This window comes from Nuphar pumila, chromosome 2 (genome assembly GCF_984573655.1).
Source record: "Nuphar pumila chromosome 2, dmNupPumi1.hap1.1, whole genome shotgun sequence".
Taxonomy (NCBI): Eukaryota; Viridiplantae; Streptophyta; class Magnoliopsida; order Nymphaeales; family Nymphaeaceae; genus Nuphar; species Nuphar pumila.
The window spans coordinates 43,176,805-43,198,039 of record NC_143250.1 but is presented as its reverse complement, the minus strand read 5'-3'; the positions used below and the strand labels follow the sequence as shown (position 1 = coordinate 43,198,039).

Here is a 21,235-nt window from a genome sequence, read left to right as displayed (position 1 = left end):
CTCTATGTATATAAGTATATATATTTATACTTACAATAAGGTTTTTGAGTATACATTTTAACAAAGGAATGCATATAACATGGCATAACTAAGCCTGAAAGTTGGTATAAGTAGGCCTAAAAGGTCCCATCTCTTGGTACTAGGTAAGAGAATTTTGTAGCATTTCAATCTTTGAGATTTCTTACTCATACTATGTCATAAAGATTATGGATATGACCCTACACATGAGACAAGTTCGAGATGTGAATTCACCTGTCACCTGGGTATGGGTGCAGGTACGGAGGGTACGACACGACAATTCCCAAAAATGTGGGTATGAGGACATGACTATATATGTTAAATATCACATAAATTCAAAATAAACTGAATATAATCTAAATATATATGCTATATCTAAAATATATATTATATACTGAAAATATAAAGTTATAATACGAAAATATAATTATAAATTATAAATTAAATACAAACTTGTATGTACAGAGGGTAAAATGGCTTGTCCGGGTGTCCACACGTGTCGACATGGGTACAGAGGGCAAAATGGAGTGTCTGGGTACCATATGAATTCACAAAATTTTAAAAAAGTAGAACATGAGAAGACATATTTTTTAATTTTTAGTGAATATACAAACTATTTTTTGGATATTTTAATATGTAAGAAACCATTTTTATTAAAATATATTTAAAATTCTTTAAAATATTAAAATAATAGTCATGCATGTCTGAGTCATGTTAAGTGTCACTCATGTCACCAGAAAAACTGCCAAAATGGCCGGTTCTTATGACTAGGTCACAACTTAATGTCAATCAAGTCAAATATTGCAACAAACAAAGCAAAAGGTTTCAAAAACTTTAAAAGCCTAGGAGAAAGATTCTATGGGCTTTGCAAGAGCTTCAAACCCTAACAGAATTTTTTCCCACTAACAGCTGGGAATCTTGGTCTGCCCTCTTGTAGGTATTGACTTTTGACAGGCACATGGATGTAGACTGGTCAACCATGCGATAATACGAAACTTATCCATATCAGCAAGGGGATTTAAAACAGAGGTGTGTTTTTTATGGGGTATTTCTAGGTTTTGTTTGAAGGATGTGTGGATTTGTTAAATGAACCCATGAGTTGTCTGGCGAACTCATCCAATCCTGTAGTTGAATGCTTAAGAAACTAATCATATCATAGAAAAAGGACAGCTGATCATATCAAGCATTTGGTTGACCGAGTGGCAATGCACCAGGAGCCCACAGTTAACAGTAATGTGTTCACTCAAGATATCAACAAGATGAACACAACAATGGGAAAAGATGGTTTCATGTGATGGTAATGAGTTCTGTCCTTATAACGACCCCAACTCGTACCCATGAAAAAGTGACAATTTTTTTTTTTAAAATAAGTGCGAAAACATTCTCAGAGACCCGGGGCCTTACAATTAAATACAACTACCGCCACAAGGGATCTTATACTCATCTTTCGTACCAAACCAAACTAAACTTTATTTATTAAAATGTGTAGAGTCTGAGATATAAACTCATAAAAATGTAAATAAAGCAAGAAGAATAAAAGAAAAGCCACACCGTCCAAAGGAATTTGCCAAGCAGTCGTGTAGTTCCCTCGTGACTCCTCTCAAAAGCAAGTCGCCTCACTGGGTTTCTGAGGCTGAAAAAAAAACACAAAAGTAGGGTGTCAAAATCCAAAGAATTCTGCATATAAATCTCTCTAATTAAACAAATAAGGATAAAGAATATAGATAAGATTCATGCAATAATTTAGAAGGATGCATTTATGCCAATTTCATAATTTAAACAATTGTGTAAGTAACATGAAAAAATGCTAAACATGAGAGAACAATTAATATTAACGGGGAACCTTAATTATATATTAAACACATGTTGTCATGCAATAGAGAGCACATATTATTAATTTATCCATACATCACAAGTAAGGGTACAAGTAAATATGCATGATCTAATGCATAACAGGATTATGCATGATTTCTATACATATGCATGAATAAATTATTATCTTTTACCAGAGTACTCTTTTCATATACTTGTCCCTATTAGATGCACACAACATAAGTTTATCTTTTTATTATTACCGTTGCCCGCGATACACTAAATAGGTAAAATCTCCGAGGTCAAGTTAGGTTCTCAGGGTAACTTTAACACACAATTTGTATTTTATTACTGTGTTCCAAAGTTAGCCCTCGATCGAAACAGCCTTCGTAACATTAAACCACCCATCTAATGTCGGGGACACTAGAGACCACTCAATCACAAGTGCCACTTTTCTTGGTATACCAAAACAACAGTTGTGTCTGTACACCACCCCCAGACAAAGTGTCAAATTCTCCATAAAACCGTGGCCAAGCGAATAACATCATTATCGGGTTCAAGGGCAACAACAATGCACACAGAGTTTTTGTATCCTCACGGTCCCCAAACTGCTAAGCCCAATATTACCTTTCTGTAGAAGGAACATCAAGGGATCGTTAATTACACTATTTTTTTTCTTATCTTATTATTAAAATCAATTCCCTAAATTTGCAAATTAATATGCAAATATAAACTCGCAAGTCAACATGCACAACTATTCACGGTCTACCACCCGTGGCAATAATAGAACAGTGCAATTAAAACCACAATATCAAATATGATCTTTGCAATGCATAAACAAGTAAAGTAAGAAACACACTCATTCAAAGCTTCCACAACCTATAACGATCCATCTTGATCATCTATGCATTCATATGCAAAAAATCTTAAGAAACACATCAATGCATTCTTTTCATATCACATGCCTTTCGATGCACAATCATGTTTAAAAATTTAAAGATGTGCATGAAACAACAAAATTATTCATATGCATGTGTACGAGTTCACATAATCACATAATCATGTTAATTGTATGCTTCTATTCAATGCACATATTCATATCACATGCATTCTTTCATTAATGAATCATTCTCATTAAACATGTGAGCATGCATGCAATTATGTACATGCAAAACATGTCTATCACATGTAGTTGAAACAAACTTTGCAATTCCATCTTGAATTAAGCATGTCATACTTAAGTTAAACGAGTAAAAACTTCAGGCTTAACCCGCATAACAAGAATGTTATTATCATATGCAAAACTAATGCAAATAACAAATCTGGAGGCTAAGTTACGTAACTGAACACATTCATTTTATATGTGCACGTGCATTTGAAACAATCCTTAACTAACATATTAGTAATGCATATCATAACAAGTGCAGGCATATGGAACAAAATCTCACTCATAACATGAAATGGAACCAAATACCTACACCGAACCAAATCTCAAAGTTTGCATATATGACTAAATATTATATTTATATTTTATTTTATTAAATTTTTTTTTTTAACATGACCCAGCCGACCTAGCTAGGTCGGTGTCCTACTGAACAGGAACCAGCCCAGCCAAACCCAATTGGCTGGAACTGAATCCAGCCAACTGAGTTGGCTAAAAACTCAAATAGACAAGACTTTTTTTGAAAGCAAGATGCAGCCCCAGCCGAGTCCACTAGGCTGGGACCTGCAGGCCCAAGTCAGGCCTGTCAAAAACAGGCCTGACGAGGCCTGGCTGCACCCGGACTGGTCTGTCCAGGGCCTGCCTGCAGCTACCAGCAGCCCCATGCCAACAACTGTCTGCTTGGCTGGCCTGCTTGCAGCTACCTGCAGCCTCATGCCAACAACCGACTGCTCACATGGGCAGAAACAAGGGCCTTATAGGTATCTATGCTATCTTTTCTAAAATCATTTATGGTACCGAGTATAGTTAAGAAAATTAAACAAGTTAAATCAATTCTATAAACAAGAATCATAAAACACACTTTCAAGGACACACATGTTTTACATCAGAATCAGTGTTAGAATATACACTATTAGATTCATTAATTAATTTGGTTCACATGATATGTATATACGTTTATATATACTAGATGCTTTCATTCTTATATATCCATTGATTTTGGGATTTACAAGAACCATGTTGCAACTATTCACTGAAACTCATATTCACGTATGTACTAATCCAAAGCAGCATACTTAGTCCAAAATAAATTATAACCTTATGGCTGCATATTGATTCATGTTTTAACATGACAATATGTTTTCCTGGGACTATAAACTATCCAACTTTGCGAACTTTTCATATTAATTTATGTATAATTTTTTTTCTAGAACATGCTGGCGGCAACCCTACATAGGGTGCACCTGTGCAGGTCTACCAAGCTATGACAGGCCAGCCGAGCCAGCATAACATTAGCACGATGGTGGTTAACAAAAAAATTCCTAATGCTTTTGACATTTCTTTCTAAATCTTCAATCCATGAACATAAAACATATGCTTGTGAATTTTCTTTTTCTTTGGGGTTGCAGATGCTCTTTAGGGCCAGATTTAAGTTGTATACTACACAGGGAGTCCAAAAAATATGAGGGTACTCACTCTCCAAACTCAACGCTGCACTTTTACAAACTAAAACGTTGTCTGTAATGATTTGTACCACTTTTTGATCACCCCCTTCTTTTATGACTTCTATAAATAATCTCTTCAAATACTTTGCATTTTTATATTCCCCAGATGCATCAACTACTTTCAAGAATATTGGGTCACTAAGCAAACAAGTAATGAAATTGATCAGTGGACGCCTTTGAATATCTGTCTATCCATCAGACACAATAGAAACTCCATTTTGCTCCCATGAATATTTTTTAATCTCCAGCAACCTCTTCACATTTGCCCTCTCTTTTGCAAGAAGTGTGGTTCGTATTTTTTCTGAACTTGGAGGCACATAACCACTCAAATTACAATTTACCAAGGATGTTACTAAATCCTTCCAATAAGGATCTCTAGTCGCATTAAATGAGAGTGAAGTAAAATAAAAATACCTCCCAACTTTTCCATCCAATTATTCTTTTCCATATGTATTAAATGTTGCTTGTATCATTCCTCTACCTCCTACATTGACTTTTCTTTTTTTTTTCAACATCTTCTTGGTGGCTTGTAAATGACACACTAACTGCACAAGAATCGGCCATTGCCTTTCTCTTCTCATATTCTTCTTGTATTTTTTTTGTATTTGTCTTCGCATTGCCTCATCAACTTTTCTGCATCCTGAAATGCCATGTCCTTGTATTTTCAACAAATAAGCCTTCACTCTTGTGTAAGACCCAACAAAATCTCTTTCGCAGAGCTTACATCTAAATCTCTTGTTTCCACCACCACCTTCTCCAGTTTTTGCAAGTTTATCTACATGTACCCATAGTGACCCCACATCATCAATCCTATTACAACTATCAGCAAAACTAGCAACAAAACTCACATATGGATGACACAAGTCCTTTCCCTTTATTCGTCATTTTTATCCTGAAAACGCAAAAAAAAAAATACATTCAAAATTTCAAATCAATTATACAACCATTATCTTGATATAAAAACATATATAATATATTATATATATATATAATAAAGTCAGGAGCAAGGAGGGGGGATCTGCCCCTCCCCTGCCAAAAACAGGGAGGGACTGAGCCCTCCCCCTAAAATAAGACGGAGCAGAGACGGGGGCTCGACCCCCTTTCTTGCCGAAAACAGAGGAAGCAGGGGGCTCAGCCCCTCTCCTGCCGACCCAACAAGAGAGCGAGGGGGGGGGTGGGGGGGGTTCGGCCCCTCCCATGCCGAAAACAGAGGGAGCAGGGGGGGGGGGGGGGCTCAGCCCCTCCCCTGCCAACCCAACAAGAGAGCGAGAGAGGGAGGGGGGGGCTCGGCCCCTCCTCTGCCGACACAAGAAGAGAGCGAGAGGGAGCCCTAGAGGGTACGTACCTGCGACGAGGGAGAGGAGCCTAGGAGGTGGCGTCGGGGCGTCAGGAGGAGAGGGCTCGAGCTGAGCTGCGGGGGAGAGGAGAGGAGAGATTAGGGCAAAAAATTTTTTTCCCCTAATTCTCCTTTTCTTCGATTTTTTTTAGCGTCCGAAACGTGGATGAAAATGACCCTGGGTGCATTGACCATGCCCAGGGTCGTGTTGACCGCACCCGGTGTCGAACGCGCACCCGCGTTGCGTCACGTTGACGCAGGTGCGACACCTGCTTTGTCGAGTCCCTGTGACTTAGATCTCCAAGGATGTGACATTTTTAGAAGATGAAAACAATTTTGAAATATTAGATAATCCAAATGAAATTGAATATATGTTTCTCAATGACCTTTTAGATGATACAAATGATGACTCTTTAAGTCATCTGAAAATCTTAGAAAATACACATAATAGTGATGATTCTCATAATATTGAAGTATCACCAACTAATGGTGACAATCTCCAAGTTTACACCCGGCGTGAACAAGAACAACCTATTAGTGCTTTAGAAATATTCTTGCGGCTTAATGAACCTCTAGAAGAGACTTCCCTTAGGCGATCCTCTAGAGAATCAATTCCTCCTAATGGGTTTGTCTCATATGAATCTCTTTCACCTGATTATAGAGCTTGTCTAATAGCCTTGCATTCATACTATGAGCCTTCTCATTATAATCAAGCAAAAAATATATCTCATTGGATTGAAGCAATGAAAGTTGAACTAGATGCTTTAAATAAGGCTAAAACTTGGAAAATAGTTCAACTTCATCCAAATAAAAAAGCTATTGAATGTCGTTGGGTTTATAAAGTCAAGACAAAAAGTGATGGTTCCCTAGAACGATATAAAGCCAGATTGGTAGCTAAGGGATACTCACAAGAATATGGTATCGACTACGAGGAGACTTTTGCTCCCGTGGCTCGCATGACAAGTGTTAGAACTTTAATTGCTGCTGCATCATTTAAGAAATGACCTATATTCCAACTAGATGTTAAAAATGCCTTTCTTAATGGTCAATTAAATGAAGAAGTATAGATGGATCCTCCACTGAGAATTAATGTTAACCAAGGTCAAACTCTTAGATTATTAAAAGCTTTATATGGTCTTAAACAAGCCTGTAACGCTTGGTATCATAGATTTAGTGCTATCATGATAAAATTGGGTTTTCGTTCATGTTATACAAACATTGCTCTCTTTGTTAAAAGTGCAGGTAATAGTATTGTCATCCTTCTGCTTTATGTTGATGATATGATCATCACAGGCAATGATGAAAGTGAAATTCTTACTGTTAAAAATATGTTAAAAGAAAACTTTGATATGTCTGATTTGGGTTTTCTCAGGTATTTTCTTGGTATCGAAGTAGCATACTCTCCTCGAGGGTATATTTTGTCACAGATGAAGCTTGCTGCAGATATATGTTCGAAATCTGGGATTTTAGATGACAAAAAAGGTGGAGACTCCAGAGGTTATCAACACTAAACTACGATTGGAGGATGAAGTTCTACTGGATGATCCTACATCCTACCAACAACTCATTAGATCTCTCATCTATCTGACTATCACTAGGCCTGATATTGCTCATACTGTGCACTCCGCAAGTCAATTTTAGCATGCTCCTACAACTGTGCATATGAGTGATGTGCTTTGGATTATTCGCTACATCAAAAATACTTTAACTAAAGGGCTATTCCTATCCTCACTCTCTTCATTAAATTTACTTGCTTATACTAATGCTGACTGGGGAGGAAACCCAAATGATTAAATCTCAACTACTGACTTTTGTGTCTTTTTAGGAGATTCGCTTATTGCTTGGAGATGCAAGAAATAACAGAAAGTCTCGTTGTCCTCCACTGAGGCTGAGTATAAGGCCATGACAACTACTAAAATGGAACTTGTGTGGCTTCAAAGTCTTCTTCAAGATATGAGAGTTGAAATTTTTGGTGCTTCGAAGCTTTGTTGCGACAACAAAAGTACGGTCTATATTGCTAGCAACCACACCTTTTATGAGAGAACTAAACATATAAAAATGGACTGTCACTATGTCCGGGATGAGTATCTTCATGGGACAGTTACACTGCCATACATTACTTCTGAATATCAGCTTGCAAACTTTTTTACCAAACCACTTCCTGCTCCTCGCTTCTTGTTTCTCCTTGGCAAACTTTCAGTCATCTGTCCGTAAAGTTTGAGGGGGGGGGGGGGTGTTAAAACAATTGTAAGAATATATATATATATATATATATATATATATATATATATATATATAGGGGTATTATGGTCTTTTCACAAGTACCCGATAGGGGTACTTGTTTTTATTCTTTTTATTTTTTGTGTATTTCTTTTCTTTTTATTTTTTTAAAATCCTTTTTTGAGCCACTTAAGGGGCCCCACCATAGAGTCATTGGGGCCCCCAACGGTCACAATTGTGACCGTTGGGGGCTCCCAACGACTGTATTGGGAGCCCCTTGAGTGCCTCCTTGTGTATAAATAGGGGTGCATCCCCTTGTATCTTTTCATGCTTTTTAGAGGGCTCCTCTACAATAAACGGAGTATTTATTATATGTGTAGCCTTGTTGCAAGGCCTTTCATATTGTCCCTTTAGTGGATTTATTCTCTTATGCCGTTGTGCTAAGTCCATTTGTTGGATATTGTGAATGCATTTGCATTCTTGATTCTTTCGCATACTTCATTACACCTGGGTGTGGTCAACGCACCCAGGGTTGGGTTGACCGCACTGGGTGCCACACCCACACGCGCACCTGCGTCGCGTTGACGCGGGTGCGGCACCCGGTTTGCCGAGTCCCTGTGACAGTTTTTGAGGTTATTTAAAAGAAAATTTGGTTTCTGTTTTTTTCTCTTGTGGTATGAATATATTAGGATTAGTAACCTCAAAAGAAGCATATTTCTATTTTAATTTCCCAGCCATATGCAATATATATATATATATATATATATAATGTGTGTGTGTGTGTGTGTGTGTGTGTGTGTGTGTCACCGATATATTGAAAATATCACAATATTTTTGGTATTTCAAGGTCAACTGATATTTTCCCAAGATATTCAAAAACATATTTTTTAACATATTTTAAGTAGTTTTTTGTTTCTTTTATATTTTAAAAGCTTTCAAGTTCTTTCTTTATATGTTTGTAAGGAAAACACTACAAAAACAACTATGCCTGTCTTTTCTATTGTTCGCGATATTTATTTTTTCAATTTGTAAAGCTTCCAAGTTTTTCCGTAGTTTTTCCCAAGGAAAATAACTTTATGAAAATATCTTCAAGAAAGACACTTACCGAGAAATTACCTTGAACAGTATAGGTGACTGATATATATATATATATATATATATATATATATATATATATATATAAAATTGTTTCATGACCATTGCTACTTCAAATATGGTTTTGCCTATTTTATGCAAATAATGAATATTATTTATACAAAGAATATTTATTTTTTAAGTTAATTGCTTGTTTGCTTATTGTTATTTTCATTATTTTGATTTTTAAAATAATGTAATTATTTCATTGTGATAGTGTTTCCTTGCTTTGGTATTTATGCTTCGCTTCACATATGATGTAATGTTTTGCGTCACCTCAATGGTTCTAACAACAGCGATGGAAATCTGTAAGCTTTAGGGTGAAATGATGCCAAATTGGTTGAAGAGATGAGCTTTTCTTTCTTTTTCCTTGTTTTATTTTGTTTTGTGTGTGGAAATGAAGTGAAAACAAACCCCTTTTTGTGCTAAGAAGGATTATTGAGAAGCGTGCTGAAAATGTAAGGTTCTTGGCAAGCATTAACTCATGATACATGTGCAATGCAAGGCCTTTCATATGATATGGATAGCTCGATAATCATTTTGATACAATCTTTTATGTAGCATTGTATTGTTTGGGGTTGGTACTATGATAAATTGTATCAATATGATGCATTTTTCACAATACTGCTTAGAAGTGGATGAATTTGCCTAATAGCTGACTTTTGTAATGGTTGCATCTTAATGCTGTTGTAAGTACAATGTTCTGGCCCTTGTTATAATTTTTGTTGGTTTATGATTTTGTTATTGGATATTACATGGATATCCTTTCCATGCTGGCATTTATTTTTTATTTTTTTGTTAAGTTTCCATTGTTTGTTTTTGCAGACAATCACAATGCTCTGACTGTAGCTAGTATTTGGGCCCCTGTAATTGCAGTAAGTGTTGCTGTTTTCTGTGTTTTATTAATGCTATCCTTGTTTATGTGGTTAACTATTTGTTTTGCTCCTTTACTTTCACCTACTAGATTTATCTTTTGGACTTCCATATCTGGTACACTCTCTTGTCAGCATTAATTGGTGGTATTATGGGTGCACGTGCCCGACTAGGAGAGGTAGCGTTCCTTCTTGCTTCTTCCATATTGTGTTGGTTTTTGCGACATTGCTGTTGTCTCACTACTTTTATTGGAAAATGGATAGCTCTTATTGGATGACAGCATTGTGACCTTTTCTTTTTGGGTTCCTTTGGTTGTTAATCATTAGCTGTACTTTGATTGTATCAGATTCGCTCCATAGAAATGGTCCATAAGCGCTTCGAGAGTTTTCCAGAAGCTTTTGTAGCAAATCTTGTTTCGTCCCGTTCACGGAGGTGCCTTTTCAACAGATCCTCCTCTGTTAACTTTAATGCTGATACTCTATGGGTTTGTGTGTGTTTCCCTGGTTCTGTGGGCTTTGTGATAATGAAGTTTTCTGTTGTTATCTTGACAGGGTTCTTTCTGAAAGGCATCTTTCTCAGGTTGGTTATTGATCTGATTATGCTTAAATTCATTCCACTTATTTTCATTATTTTGATTAGTGACTCACTTTTGCCAATCAACTTTGCTTCAACTGCTATTCTGTCTTTCTGCTTTTTTCTCATTTAGCTTTGTTAGCTATATATTTGTCATGACAACATGTTAGGTGAAAGCACTTAAAGGCTCATGAGGTTTTACTTTAATTGATTAACATAACTTATCTCAACTGAGGATTTTGTAGGTTCATATAAGTTATTTAAAAAATAGTTGGTTCAGATGTCTTTTGTTTTGATGAATGCTATTTTTCTTGACAAAATCGCTAAAAGCTGTTCCTTGATATTAGCACTCCTAGCGTGTCATTGTAAGCACCGAGCATTCTCCTATCTGCATGTAGTTGGTTTTGTAAGCCTTGTTTCTTTTTTTTTTCTAAATCTTAAACTAATCTTTCAATCCGTTTACATAGACTATCGGCTATCACAAACTCTTGGAATTTATAATCGTCTTTGCAGTGCTAAATGATCTGTCCTTTCTATTAAGTCATCCCTTCATTCATGTAATGCTTCTGATCTCTTGAGGGTATGCCGAGACCATCTCAAGTGGCATTCCTTGACTGCTCTTGTTTATTGGGGTTTTTCCCTGAGCTGCCTTCATTTCAGCCATTCATGGTTTTGGCCTGTACACTATTGTGTTTCTAACAGGGTTTCTTTGGACTTGTTTTTATGCAATTATCTTGTTGGTGTTTTCATTGCTTCATGTTTGAGATTCTATTCTTTTGCATTCACACATTACTGAAATTAACTGTTTGGATTAGAGCAGAAAAGTTTTCCTGTCAAGCATATTGATTTTATCCTTAGCAATAAATCTGCTGATCTAGAAAGAGTGAAATGAATAACTGAGATTTTTATGCTGTGGTTATACGCCAATCTGTCATCACAATGTTATTTCTGAATTCAGGAATCTCAAGATTCGAAAAAGATTGATGCTGCAAAATTCTCTCCTTTCTGGAATGAAATTATCAAGTGTTTGCGTGAGGAGGATTATATCAGTAATAGGTAGTCGAGGATTTATTTTCTTTGCTTGCTCAACAGAAAAATCAGCTTTTAAAACTTTCAATTGCTTCCCTTGTTTGTGGACAAGTTCAAGATATGCCTATCCGTTTTTCCATTTGCAGAGAAAGGGACTTGCTCTGTATGCCTAGCAACCTTGGGAACTTAAGATTGGTTCAGTGGCCACTTTTTCTTTTAAGTAGCAAGGTATGCTTGTTTGAGGCAGTATCATGTCCTTCTGTTGTGCAGCAACTAATAACTAATTTAATATGCTAAATATTCTGGAAACCTTGAATACACTTCCAGATATTCTTGGCGATAGATTTGGCTGTGGACTGCAAGGATATACAGCTGGAACTCTGGGACAGGATATCCAAGGATGAATACATGGCTTATGCTGTCCAGGAGTGCTATTTCAGTGTGGAAAGGATCTTGCTTGCCATAACTGATGATGAAGGAAGACTTTGGTACACATATCCATTTATAGCTTTACCAAGAATACCCATAGGCTTTGATTTAGGGAATTTGGCTTTCTGAATATTCCCTGGATTTCTCTCTCTCTCTCTCTCTATATATATATATATATATATATATATATATATATATAGAGAGAGAGAGAGAGAGAGAGAGAGAGAGAGAGAGAGAGAGAGAGAGAGAGAGAGAGAGAGAGAGAGAGAGAGAGAGAGAGAGAGAATTTTCATGGATTTTTTGTTCTTTTCTCTTGAATCTAACCTTATAGATGTGATCTGCATGCTTGGTTTTATTAAGAACCCACTCTTGAATCTTCTGATTTTGATGCATAAATGAGATTTTTTAAGGCTTTAAAATCAGTGGCCCATAATCTTCATAAATATTCAAGCATTCAAAAATAACATTTTTTCATCTAAAATACACGATCCAATGGTTGATTCCTAGCAAATTCACCATGCCAAGCACATCCACATGGTTGGATTTGCAAAAAAAAAGTTGGAAATGCCCATATTTCGAGTTCTGATATTTGAGTTCTCATATTCTAGTGACTATATATATATATGAAAAATATTTGCTACTAATTAAGATAAGGAACTAATGAACTAGAAATCATAGGTGCAAGTTGTATCGACTCGATCTAACGGCATAGATGTGTTCAACATGGTTTGTTTGCTAAGGATCAAATATTTAATCATGCTTTTCGAATGTAAAAACATGTTTTTTTGAGCTATGAAATTTTGGCACATTGTGGTTTATTGATTTTTGAATCCCTTTAAAAAACAAATTACTTGTCATAATTACATGATTCAAAACAAGTTCCCTACTAAACAAACCATGTAGACCACATCTGTAACATTTGATCTACAAAAAATTGGAAAATTTTGAAGAAAAGAGTGATTTCTACTCATTAGTTTGTGTTTATATATATATATATTTGTTTTCCCTTCGCTTAGCTTAGTTGTCAAAAGCTGGGCCTAGGCGTAGTAGGGCCACTGCCTAGGCTTATGGGTCTAGGCGATAGGGCCCTGTTTTTTTTTTACCTAGGCTGCCTAAGCAGTGCCTAGGCTGTCCCCGCCTAAGCCGCAGCGATATAGTTATCATGTTTTAATTTTTTTTTATCTCTTTTCTTTTTCTTCTTCCTCCCGCCCAAAAGATTTCTTTTTTTATTCTCTCATTTTCTTCTTTTGTTTTTCTTTTTTACCTTATTTTTTTCTACTTCCTCCTCCTTTCACCCCCTCCACTTAGTTGTCAAGGGCGAAACTTAAGCGGCCCAGCCGAGGTAGTTTGTCGGTCTGATGTGTAGTTGCACACACATATATATGTTTTCTGTGGAAATATATATAATTATATATATTAACATGTCATAAGCATATATTATAAATTTACAATATTCTTTGTTTATATATATATATAATTCATATATAATCCATAAGCGTATGAGTTATCTATTTGACTGTTTTTATGTAATATAATTGCTTTACAGTGTTCAACAACATTATTTGTCTATTGCTTATTGCTGATTGATTTTATGTTGTGTACATGTTTGTTATTAATTTAAGTAGTTTGTTTATATATTTTGTATGGTTTGTTAATTTTTTTTATTTGGGGTACCTCCTAGTCCGCTTAGGCCCTGCCTAGGTCTCACCTAGCCTTTTTAGGGGCTGACCGCCTAGGCTCCGGCTAATGCCTTTGACAACTAAGTTGCTTAGTAAGATCATATTGTTGATTGTAGGGTTCAGAGGCTTTACCGTGAAGTTAATGAGAGCATTACAGAGCGTTCAGTTCTTGTAAATTTAAGACTTAAAAAGCTGCCAATGGTTGTGCAAAGATTTACAGCATTGACGGGTCTTCTTGTAAGTATTTTCTTCAGCCTCTCTTCTTTATCTTTTGGTTGCTAAACCTTACATTTCATCTGGATCTTTTATTTCCCAGCTTGCATATCAAAAATATTATGTGGGATAAAAAGTTCCTAATTGTGATGTTCTCAAGTCTCAAAAAGTGTCTCTGATCCTTGCGTATGATATTTTCTTCTGCTCCGCCTTTTTGATGTGCTTGTGGCTTCCAATTTACATGGTGAAATATACAAGTTGTATGATACACATGGTGGACAGACTGATTTGTGCAACTTGTAGCTGCTATTTGTTGGACGATACTAGCTTGAAATTCTGTAGCAGAATGTCAGTTTGAGATGACGAGTTGAACCTAGTTGTATGAAAGCAAATGAACATGGAATATTTTTCATCTAATTTGGCAACCTTGATATCAATTTAGGACATTGGCCTGTATGGCTTGGGTGTATTGAGGCTGTCTAACTATCTGCATATTATAATTGTTCTTAATCTGTAATTCATAATCAATTAACACATGCAATTTAATCTTGTTACATATGATTCTAAGAGCTCAGGGTGCTTAAATTATGTTATGTTGTTGTATGTCATAAGTGCATTAGAGGTCACCAGTTCAATACTTAGAAAATTTTAAATTTTTTCACTAATGGACTTGTCCCAAGGAACGTTGTGTTGCAGTGACTTTGGTTATCACTTTGTTAAGGCTACCCCTTTTCCAGATTGGTTGTTGAAAGCTCTTAGAAGTGGACTATTGGGACTGGAAACTATGACTTTCACTGCTAAACTTGGTCTGTCAACTCCATCATGTATTTATAGGGTCCTTCCAGGAAAATGATATTTGTAAAGTAGGTCTGACAATTCAATATTATAATGTAACATCCCAATTGTGTCCAACTGTACTCCGATTATAGTGGGTTTTCTCCAAAAGTCAAGCTGATTTCCTTATTTGACCAAGTGAAGGATGCCATAAAGAAAAATATTTTTTAACAAACAAATTATTCTCAGACATTTGAAACAAGGTAATAATATATCAAATTTGAATTTTTATATATCTTAAATTGAAAAAAAACTTAAGCTTTAGAGATGTTTAATCTTGGATCAACTTATAAAATTCTGAAATTTATACTGAAATCTTGGAGTTGACTTTTTATTCCTTAAGTATTTAATTTGTTCACTAATTTTAATGGGTTCAAATCATAAGTAAATAGAGAATAAAATTATATAAAATATAAATGAGGACATTTACTTAAATTGGTGTTACATGTAAATTGTGTGTGAGACTAGAGTGTAGATTATACAACATTACCTAACTAAGCTATGACACTCCTTAGCTACCTTACCTACTGTACAAATACTCGCTAATGGGTGGGAGGAAGATAAAAGGATGAGGATAGAGGGGCTAAAAACCAGGGGCATAGACGATGTTTGGAGAGTTCCATGATTGAAAAGTAAGTAATTAATTCTAGTTTTGTTAACAAGGATTAAGTATTTCATAATTAATTTCTTGTAAGTGATTAATTATAGTTTTCTAAAATTAAAGCTAGATTTTCTTAAATTAGTTTCATGAGAATGACAATTATGTTTTTGATAATTATAATTTAGTTTATCATAAGTTAACTTCTTGCGAGTATTTGATTTTGGTTGGAGTTTTCTAAATGTAAGTAACTTTTGTGTTGAATGTTTAACGGTTGATCTTTTCCTTAAGTGGATACTTATCAAGTAAATCTAGTAACCTAAATAATTACTTGCAACTTTCATATCTGTTCGATTAATTATTTCAATTTTTGATTTTTCATAAATCATAAAGTTTTAATTTTACTTCTTTAAAATTGACTAATAATGTGTATATACATATATAATGTGTATGTATATGTATATATATTATACATATATAATGTGTATGTATATGTGTGTGTGTGTGTGTATATATATACATATACACACATATAGATGTGTATATATATATTTATATAATCCTGCTTTGTATTTGTAATAGGTAATACCCATTAGGAGTATTTTGGTCTTTTCCTTTTTATGTTATAGGTTGTGCACATTAGGGGCAATTTTGTCCTTTTTATTTTATTTTTATTTTTCATATTTTTTTGCTGTTATAGCCGTTGGGACTAGCCCAACGGTTAGTTGGCTAGCCCCTTCAGCTCTTTGTAATCTCTATAAATATGGGAGTCTTTCCCAATAATATTTATAATTATTTTAGGTATCAGGGTGTGCATGCTTTCTTTCTGCTTGTACCTTTTTCTCTGACTAGCAACATTTTCTCTGTTGCTTTACAAAAAGAAACTCTTGTCTCAGTTAATTGTGGATTTTTTTATTCATCAGGTGACTATGGGTTTGAGCATTTGGAACATAATTACACGAGCTCTTTTTTTTGCCTTTTTTGTGCTTCCTCTGCTTTTTATTGTATTGTTGTTGTTGTTGCTGTTATTGGGAGTGCCCATCAGTTGTTTTATGTAGCCTCACTTCTGTTATCTTGCATGAGATAACTGCAAATTTTTAAGATATGGCTATAGTAGGGTGACAGTGCAACCACAAACTGTTTTGGTTACTGTTCATTTATGGACTGTACAACAAGTATTGAAATAGTAAATTTCTTTTAGCATGTTTGTTGTTATTGGAATAGCCATTTAAGGTTTGTTGGTACATATTTTTGTGGCCCAAAAGGCATGAGAACTGTCTTTCTTCTGGATATGACTGAATGCTTGTGTGTGTAGGTACGAAAAGAAACTCCAGATCTTGCCCGCGGTGCTGCCAAAGCTGTTTATGAACTTTATGAAGTAGTTACTCATGACCTGCTTTCTGACAGTTTAAGGTACTTATGAGTGAAATATTGTTCTGCTGTTTCTTAATCTTGCTGTTCCCATTTCTAAATCTTCAAATTACTTTTGGAAATGTTCCAGGGAGCAGTTTGACACGTGGAATATTTTGGCAAAGGCAAGAAATGAAGGGCGTCTCTTTTCTCGAATCTGTTGGCCTACTGATCCTGAAGTTGTATGACTCTTCTCTATACTATCCAATTGTTTTTCAATCTACCGTGTAGTTAAAGAATGTTTATGGGCCAGATGTGGTAATGATGGTGTTTTTCTTTTTAACAGAAAGAGCAGGTAAAACGGTTACACCTACTTCTTACTGTAAAAGATTCTGCAGAGAATATACCAAAGAATCTAGAAGCAAGAAGACGACTTCAGTTCTTCACAAACTCTTTGTTCATGGATATGCCACCTGCAAAGCCTGTTTCCGAGATGATCCCTTTCAGGTAATATTTTAGGCAAGTCTTTTATTGATTATGGCCAGTTAATATTTTTCTGTTGATTGATTTACCATCCTCTTTTGTTGTGTGCTGCAGTGTGTTTACACCATATTATGCTGAGACTGTGCTGTACAGTTCTTCTGAACTACGTGTTGAGAATGAGGATGGCATTTCTACACTTTTCTATCTTCAGACAATATATCCAGGTAACTAGACATGTTCCTCTTCATTGCATTCCTATTGTTGTCTCTAAAGATTGAATCTCTCTCTCTCTCTCTCTGCATATATGTATGTATGTATGTATGTATGTATGTATATGTGTGTGTGTGTGTGTTGGTGTGGGCGGGAGGGGGTAATGCTGTGGTGCTTTGGGAGCACTTGCATCCACCTACTAGAAACCATTGGTGTAACCTTGTAGGGCTTGTAGGCTGCATCTACTCAATCTGACCATTTATGTATTCAGCCCAGTTTATTTGATAGGAATCATGCCTTAGATCATGTTTTTTGATGTAAAAATATGATTTTAAGTCATGAAATTTTCGTATATTGTGAGCTGTTGATATATATATTTCTTTTGTATTTCTTGATAGGGGCATTTTTGTCTTTTTACTTAGAGTTGTTTATTAGAAACAACTTTTTTTCTTTTTCTATTTTTAATTCTCTTTTTTTTTTCTCTTATTTTTAGTGTCTTGGAGCCCCACTCTTGGAGTCGTTGGGGCCCCAACGGTCATAAATATGACCATTGGGAGCTCCCCTCCCAACGACTCTAAGAGTGGGGGAGCTCCCAGGTACCTCCACTCTTCTTGTATATAAATAGGGATGTTCTCCTTTTATTTTGTAACATTCCTTTCTCTCATATTCTCAATAACATTTACTTTTTATTTGCCTTTTGGCATTATCTCTTTGTGGATTTATGTATACACTTAAAGTGCTTGTTTACTCTTTTTGTTTTTGTCCATTATTGGACTTGTAAGTGTTCTACACTTTGTTATTTGTGATTCCGCTTACTTTATTACATGGTATCAAAGCCATTTGGTTTCTCTTTATCTTGGAAGCATTTATTAAGGTGTTTAAAGATCGTGACAAAGGTGATATCTCTTTCTTATCGTTATAGAGTATGAATCAAGATTGAAGCTCTCCTTCAAACTTAATGGATCAAACTACTTGATGTGGGCATCGGTCATGAAAAATCATCTTAGAGGAAAGAAACTTTGGGGTTTTGTGATGAGAACCTCTCTTGAACCACATCACTAAAGCTCACCAAAGTTGAAGGAGGTGTCGAAAAAGCTCTCATTGGGGATGATTGTCTTAAAACCATCAATGATCATCAAATAAAAATAGACGATTAGGAAAGTAACCATGCAAACATTTTGGCATGGTTTATGAATAATGTTTGACATAAAAATATGTGCCAACTTTGCTAAATTTAGAAGAGCCAATGAAGCTTCGTTCTTTTTTATGGGTATGTATACCTAAAATGATCTTGCTAGACAATATTTTTGTCAAAATAAAATTAGATCCACCAAGCAAGGGGACATGTGTGTCCGTGACTACTTTAGTATTTTGTCCCCTCTTTTGGGATGGATTAGCTCTTCTTGATACTAAATGGGTGGCTCCCGAAGATATTGAATTGAGACTAGAGCAAATTGAGAAATAAAACTTTTTCAATTCCTTTATAGTCTAAGACCGGAATTTGAACATGTAAGGGATTTTCTTCTTCATAGGACCAAAGCTATGCCTATTGAAGATGCTCTTGCCGTTGTATGCCAAGAAGAAACCTGTCTTGGCATGACTTTTAAGAATGATGATGTTTTGGCTGTTACTAGGCCGAGTTCCAATGTAGAAACCTATAAGCCACCCCACTTTGTAAAAACCAACTGTTGCTGAGAAGGTCTTGGGCATGCTCGAAAGGACCTGATATCTGAGTCCTTCCTTTAGGTCACAAACAAACTTGCCTGCCCGCTCGCGCTCACTATAAAAAAGGTTAGGGCAATGCTGCTCCAACTACTGAAATGTGGCGATGTAATCGCCCAACGATAAGCTGCCCTGACAGCTCCAGGAATTCCACCTTTTTCCTTTCCCTCGCATGAGGAGAAACACAATTTTCGTAAAACACATGCCTAAAAGCGTCCCACGGGATGACCTCTGCACTTGGAAAATGCCTTCTTCGAGTCGCGTCCCACCAAACTTGAGCATTGTCCTTTAATCGGAAGGACTCAAATAATGTCTTCTTTTCGTGGAAAATCGAAAGGACCAGAAACACCCTTTCGATTTCTTGGATCCACTGCTCGGTGGCGTCGGGATCTGCCTTGCCGAAAAAAGTTGGAGGGTCTAGCTTTAAAAACTTCTTGAACGTGACCCCCGAATCTACAGGAACACGCTCCCTTTGCATGGCGACCTGACTTCTGATCGCCTCGGCCAAAGTGCTGAGGGAATCCATCACGAATCCCCTTTGCTCCGACCATTTGTCGGTTGAATCCTCGTTCGAGCTTCTTCTCATCCTTGAAAATAATACGATGAACATATTTAATTATATTTCATCTTCTCTTTTTGTACAAAGTATCCAAAATATTCGGCGATGCCGATACAAAAGATCAAAAGGAGCGTAGTTTGGTGCAAAAAGTGTATAGACCCAGACCAACTCTCATAAAACAGACTCCCTTCAGGAGAGACCAGAGAACTGACAGAGATATTCCCTCACATTCCCTGTGCGTCTGAATCTGCACTTGGGGGTAAAGAGAAGATCATTGTCATCCTCCGAAGGATACTTCTCGTAAAGAGGAGTAGCAGGGGTGTATTCCGGAGAATACGACATATCTGAGTTCGAAACATAAATAGTCGGAGACTCGGGCACATCTATCGGTACCACGAAGGTTGGTATAGGAAGCTGTGACAGAGCTGGGATCTCGCCCAAAACCGCTGCCTCGACCCGAGGCGGTGGAGGAGGAGACGACCCCCTGTCTGCTGGGGTGGGGAAGACCACAACGGCAGGGACCGAAGAAACGGGATCGACTGAACCCTGAGCGACTAAAGGCTTAATTTGAAGAAGACACTGATCTGAGAATTGCCCGAGCATTCCGCAACGATCGCATCTATATTCCACCTCCAGAGGGCTAGGCTCCCCATAATCCGCCACAACTCGCCGAAGAACCTGGATGAAGGCACCCAACCACCTTTTCATGAAAAAACCTCAGCCAAAACTGTCGCCAACGAAACCTAGAAGGCCAAAGGTAGCAGGGTGCCCCACTCATCAACGAAAACGGGCAACGACGAGCGACTGGACCCAAACTCGGTCGCATATCCCTCAGGTCGACCCCTGCTCGAAGAGGGACCACCCTCCGAAAGAGTGTGAGCGCGCATTCTACGCGAGGACCTGTCGGGGCTACTGCTAGGGTCACCGGATGCGTCCATCTTACAACTGACACAAAGAATAAAATTTACCCCAATTAGGCCAAAACTATCCCAAAATAATAAGAAAAAAGAACAGCTCGGTAGTAGAGACTACTCTTCACAACTTCTGGATCTGATACCAATCTGTAACGCTCCAAAATTTCTCAACTTGAAGAGTAAAGTTTCTTTGAAAGAATTCTCTTAAAACTTGAGCTCTGCCTTTTTGAAAGCCTTTCAAAAGTATCTTTCTATTTTAAGAATCAAGTTTGTCAAATGCTAGACACGTTAGCTTGACAAACCAAAAGTGACAACAACGGAAGATAGTAGAAAGTTGAAAAAAGAGTGCTAAATCCTTAATTTCAAAATGTTATTGTACAATGAAAAACAGGAGGCCCAACCCCTATTAAAGCAAAAACCGAAAACTCAAAACCCTACAACGACGGCCAGAAATCTGGAAGGAAGAGTACAACCTCGAGCCACGTTGCATGTACCATTGACTGCCTGCCGCTGCTACTCGTCACTTGCCCATAAAACGGGGCAGTGTCGTAAAAAACTAGTAGGAGTGCAAAAGAATAAGAA

At 36.6% G+C, this 21,235-nt stretch overlaps 1 protein-coding gene across 1 annotated transcript in view; it reads left to right on the top strand.

The window, feature by feature from the left end:
- GSL8 (glucan synthase-like 8) overlaps window positions 1-21,235 on the top strand; it is a 209,795-nt gene that overhangs the window by 130,167 nt on the left and 58,393 nt on the right. Inside the window, exons 20-31 of the mRNA XM_089995715.1 lie at window positions 10,013-10,062; window positions 10,152-10,238; window positions 10,407-10,492; window positions 10,612-10,639; window positions 11,592-11,689; window positions 11,809-11,890; window positions 11,990-12,150; window positions 13,887-14,007; window positions 16,731-16,828; window positions 16,917-17,007; window positions 17,112-17,272; window positions 17,363-17,472. Of these exons, the coding sequence (XP_089851841.1) occupies window positions 10,013-10,062; window positions 10,152-10,238; window positions 10,407-10,492; window positions 10,612-10,639; window positions 11,592-11,689; window positions 11,809-11,890; window positions 11,990-12,150; window positions 13,887-14,007; window positions 16,731-16,828; window positions 16,917-17,007; window positions 17,112-17,272; window positions 17,363-17,472 (1,173 nt within the window). The remainder of the gene's footprint in view (window positions 1-10,012; window positions 10,063-10,151; window positions 10,239-10,406; window positions 10,493-10,611; window positions 10,640-11,591; window positions 11,690-11,808; window positions 11,891-11,989; window positions 12,151-13,886; window positions 14,008-16,730; window positions 16,829-16,916; window positions 17,008-17,111; window positions 17,273-17,362; window positions 17,473-21,235) is intronic.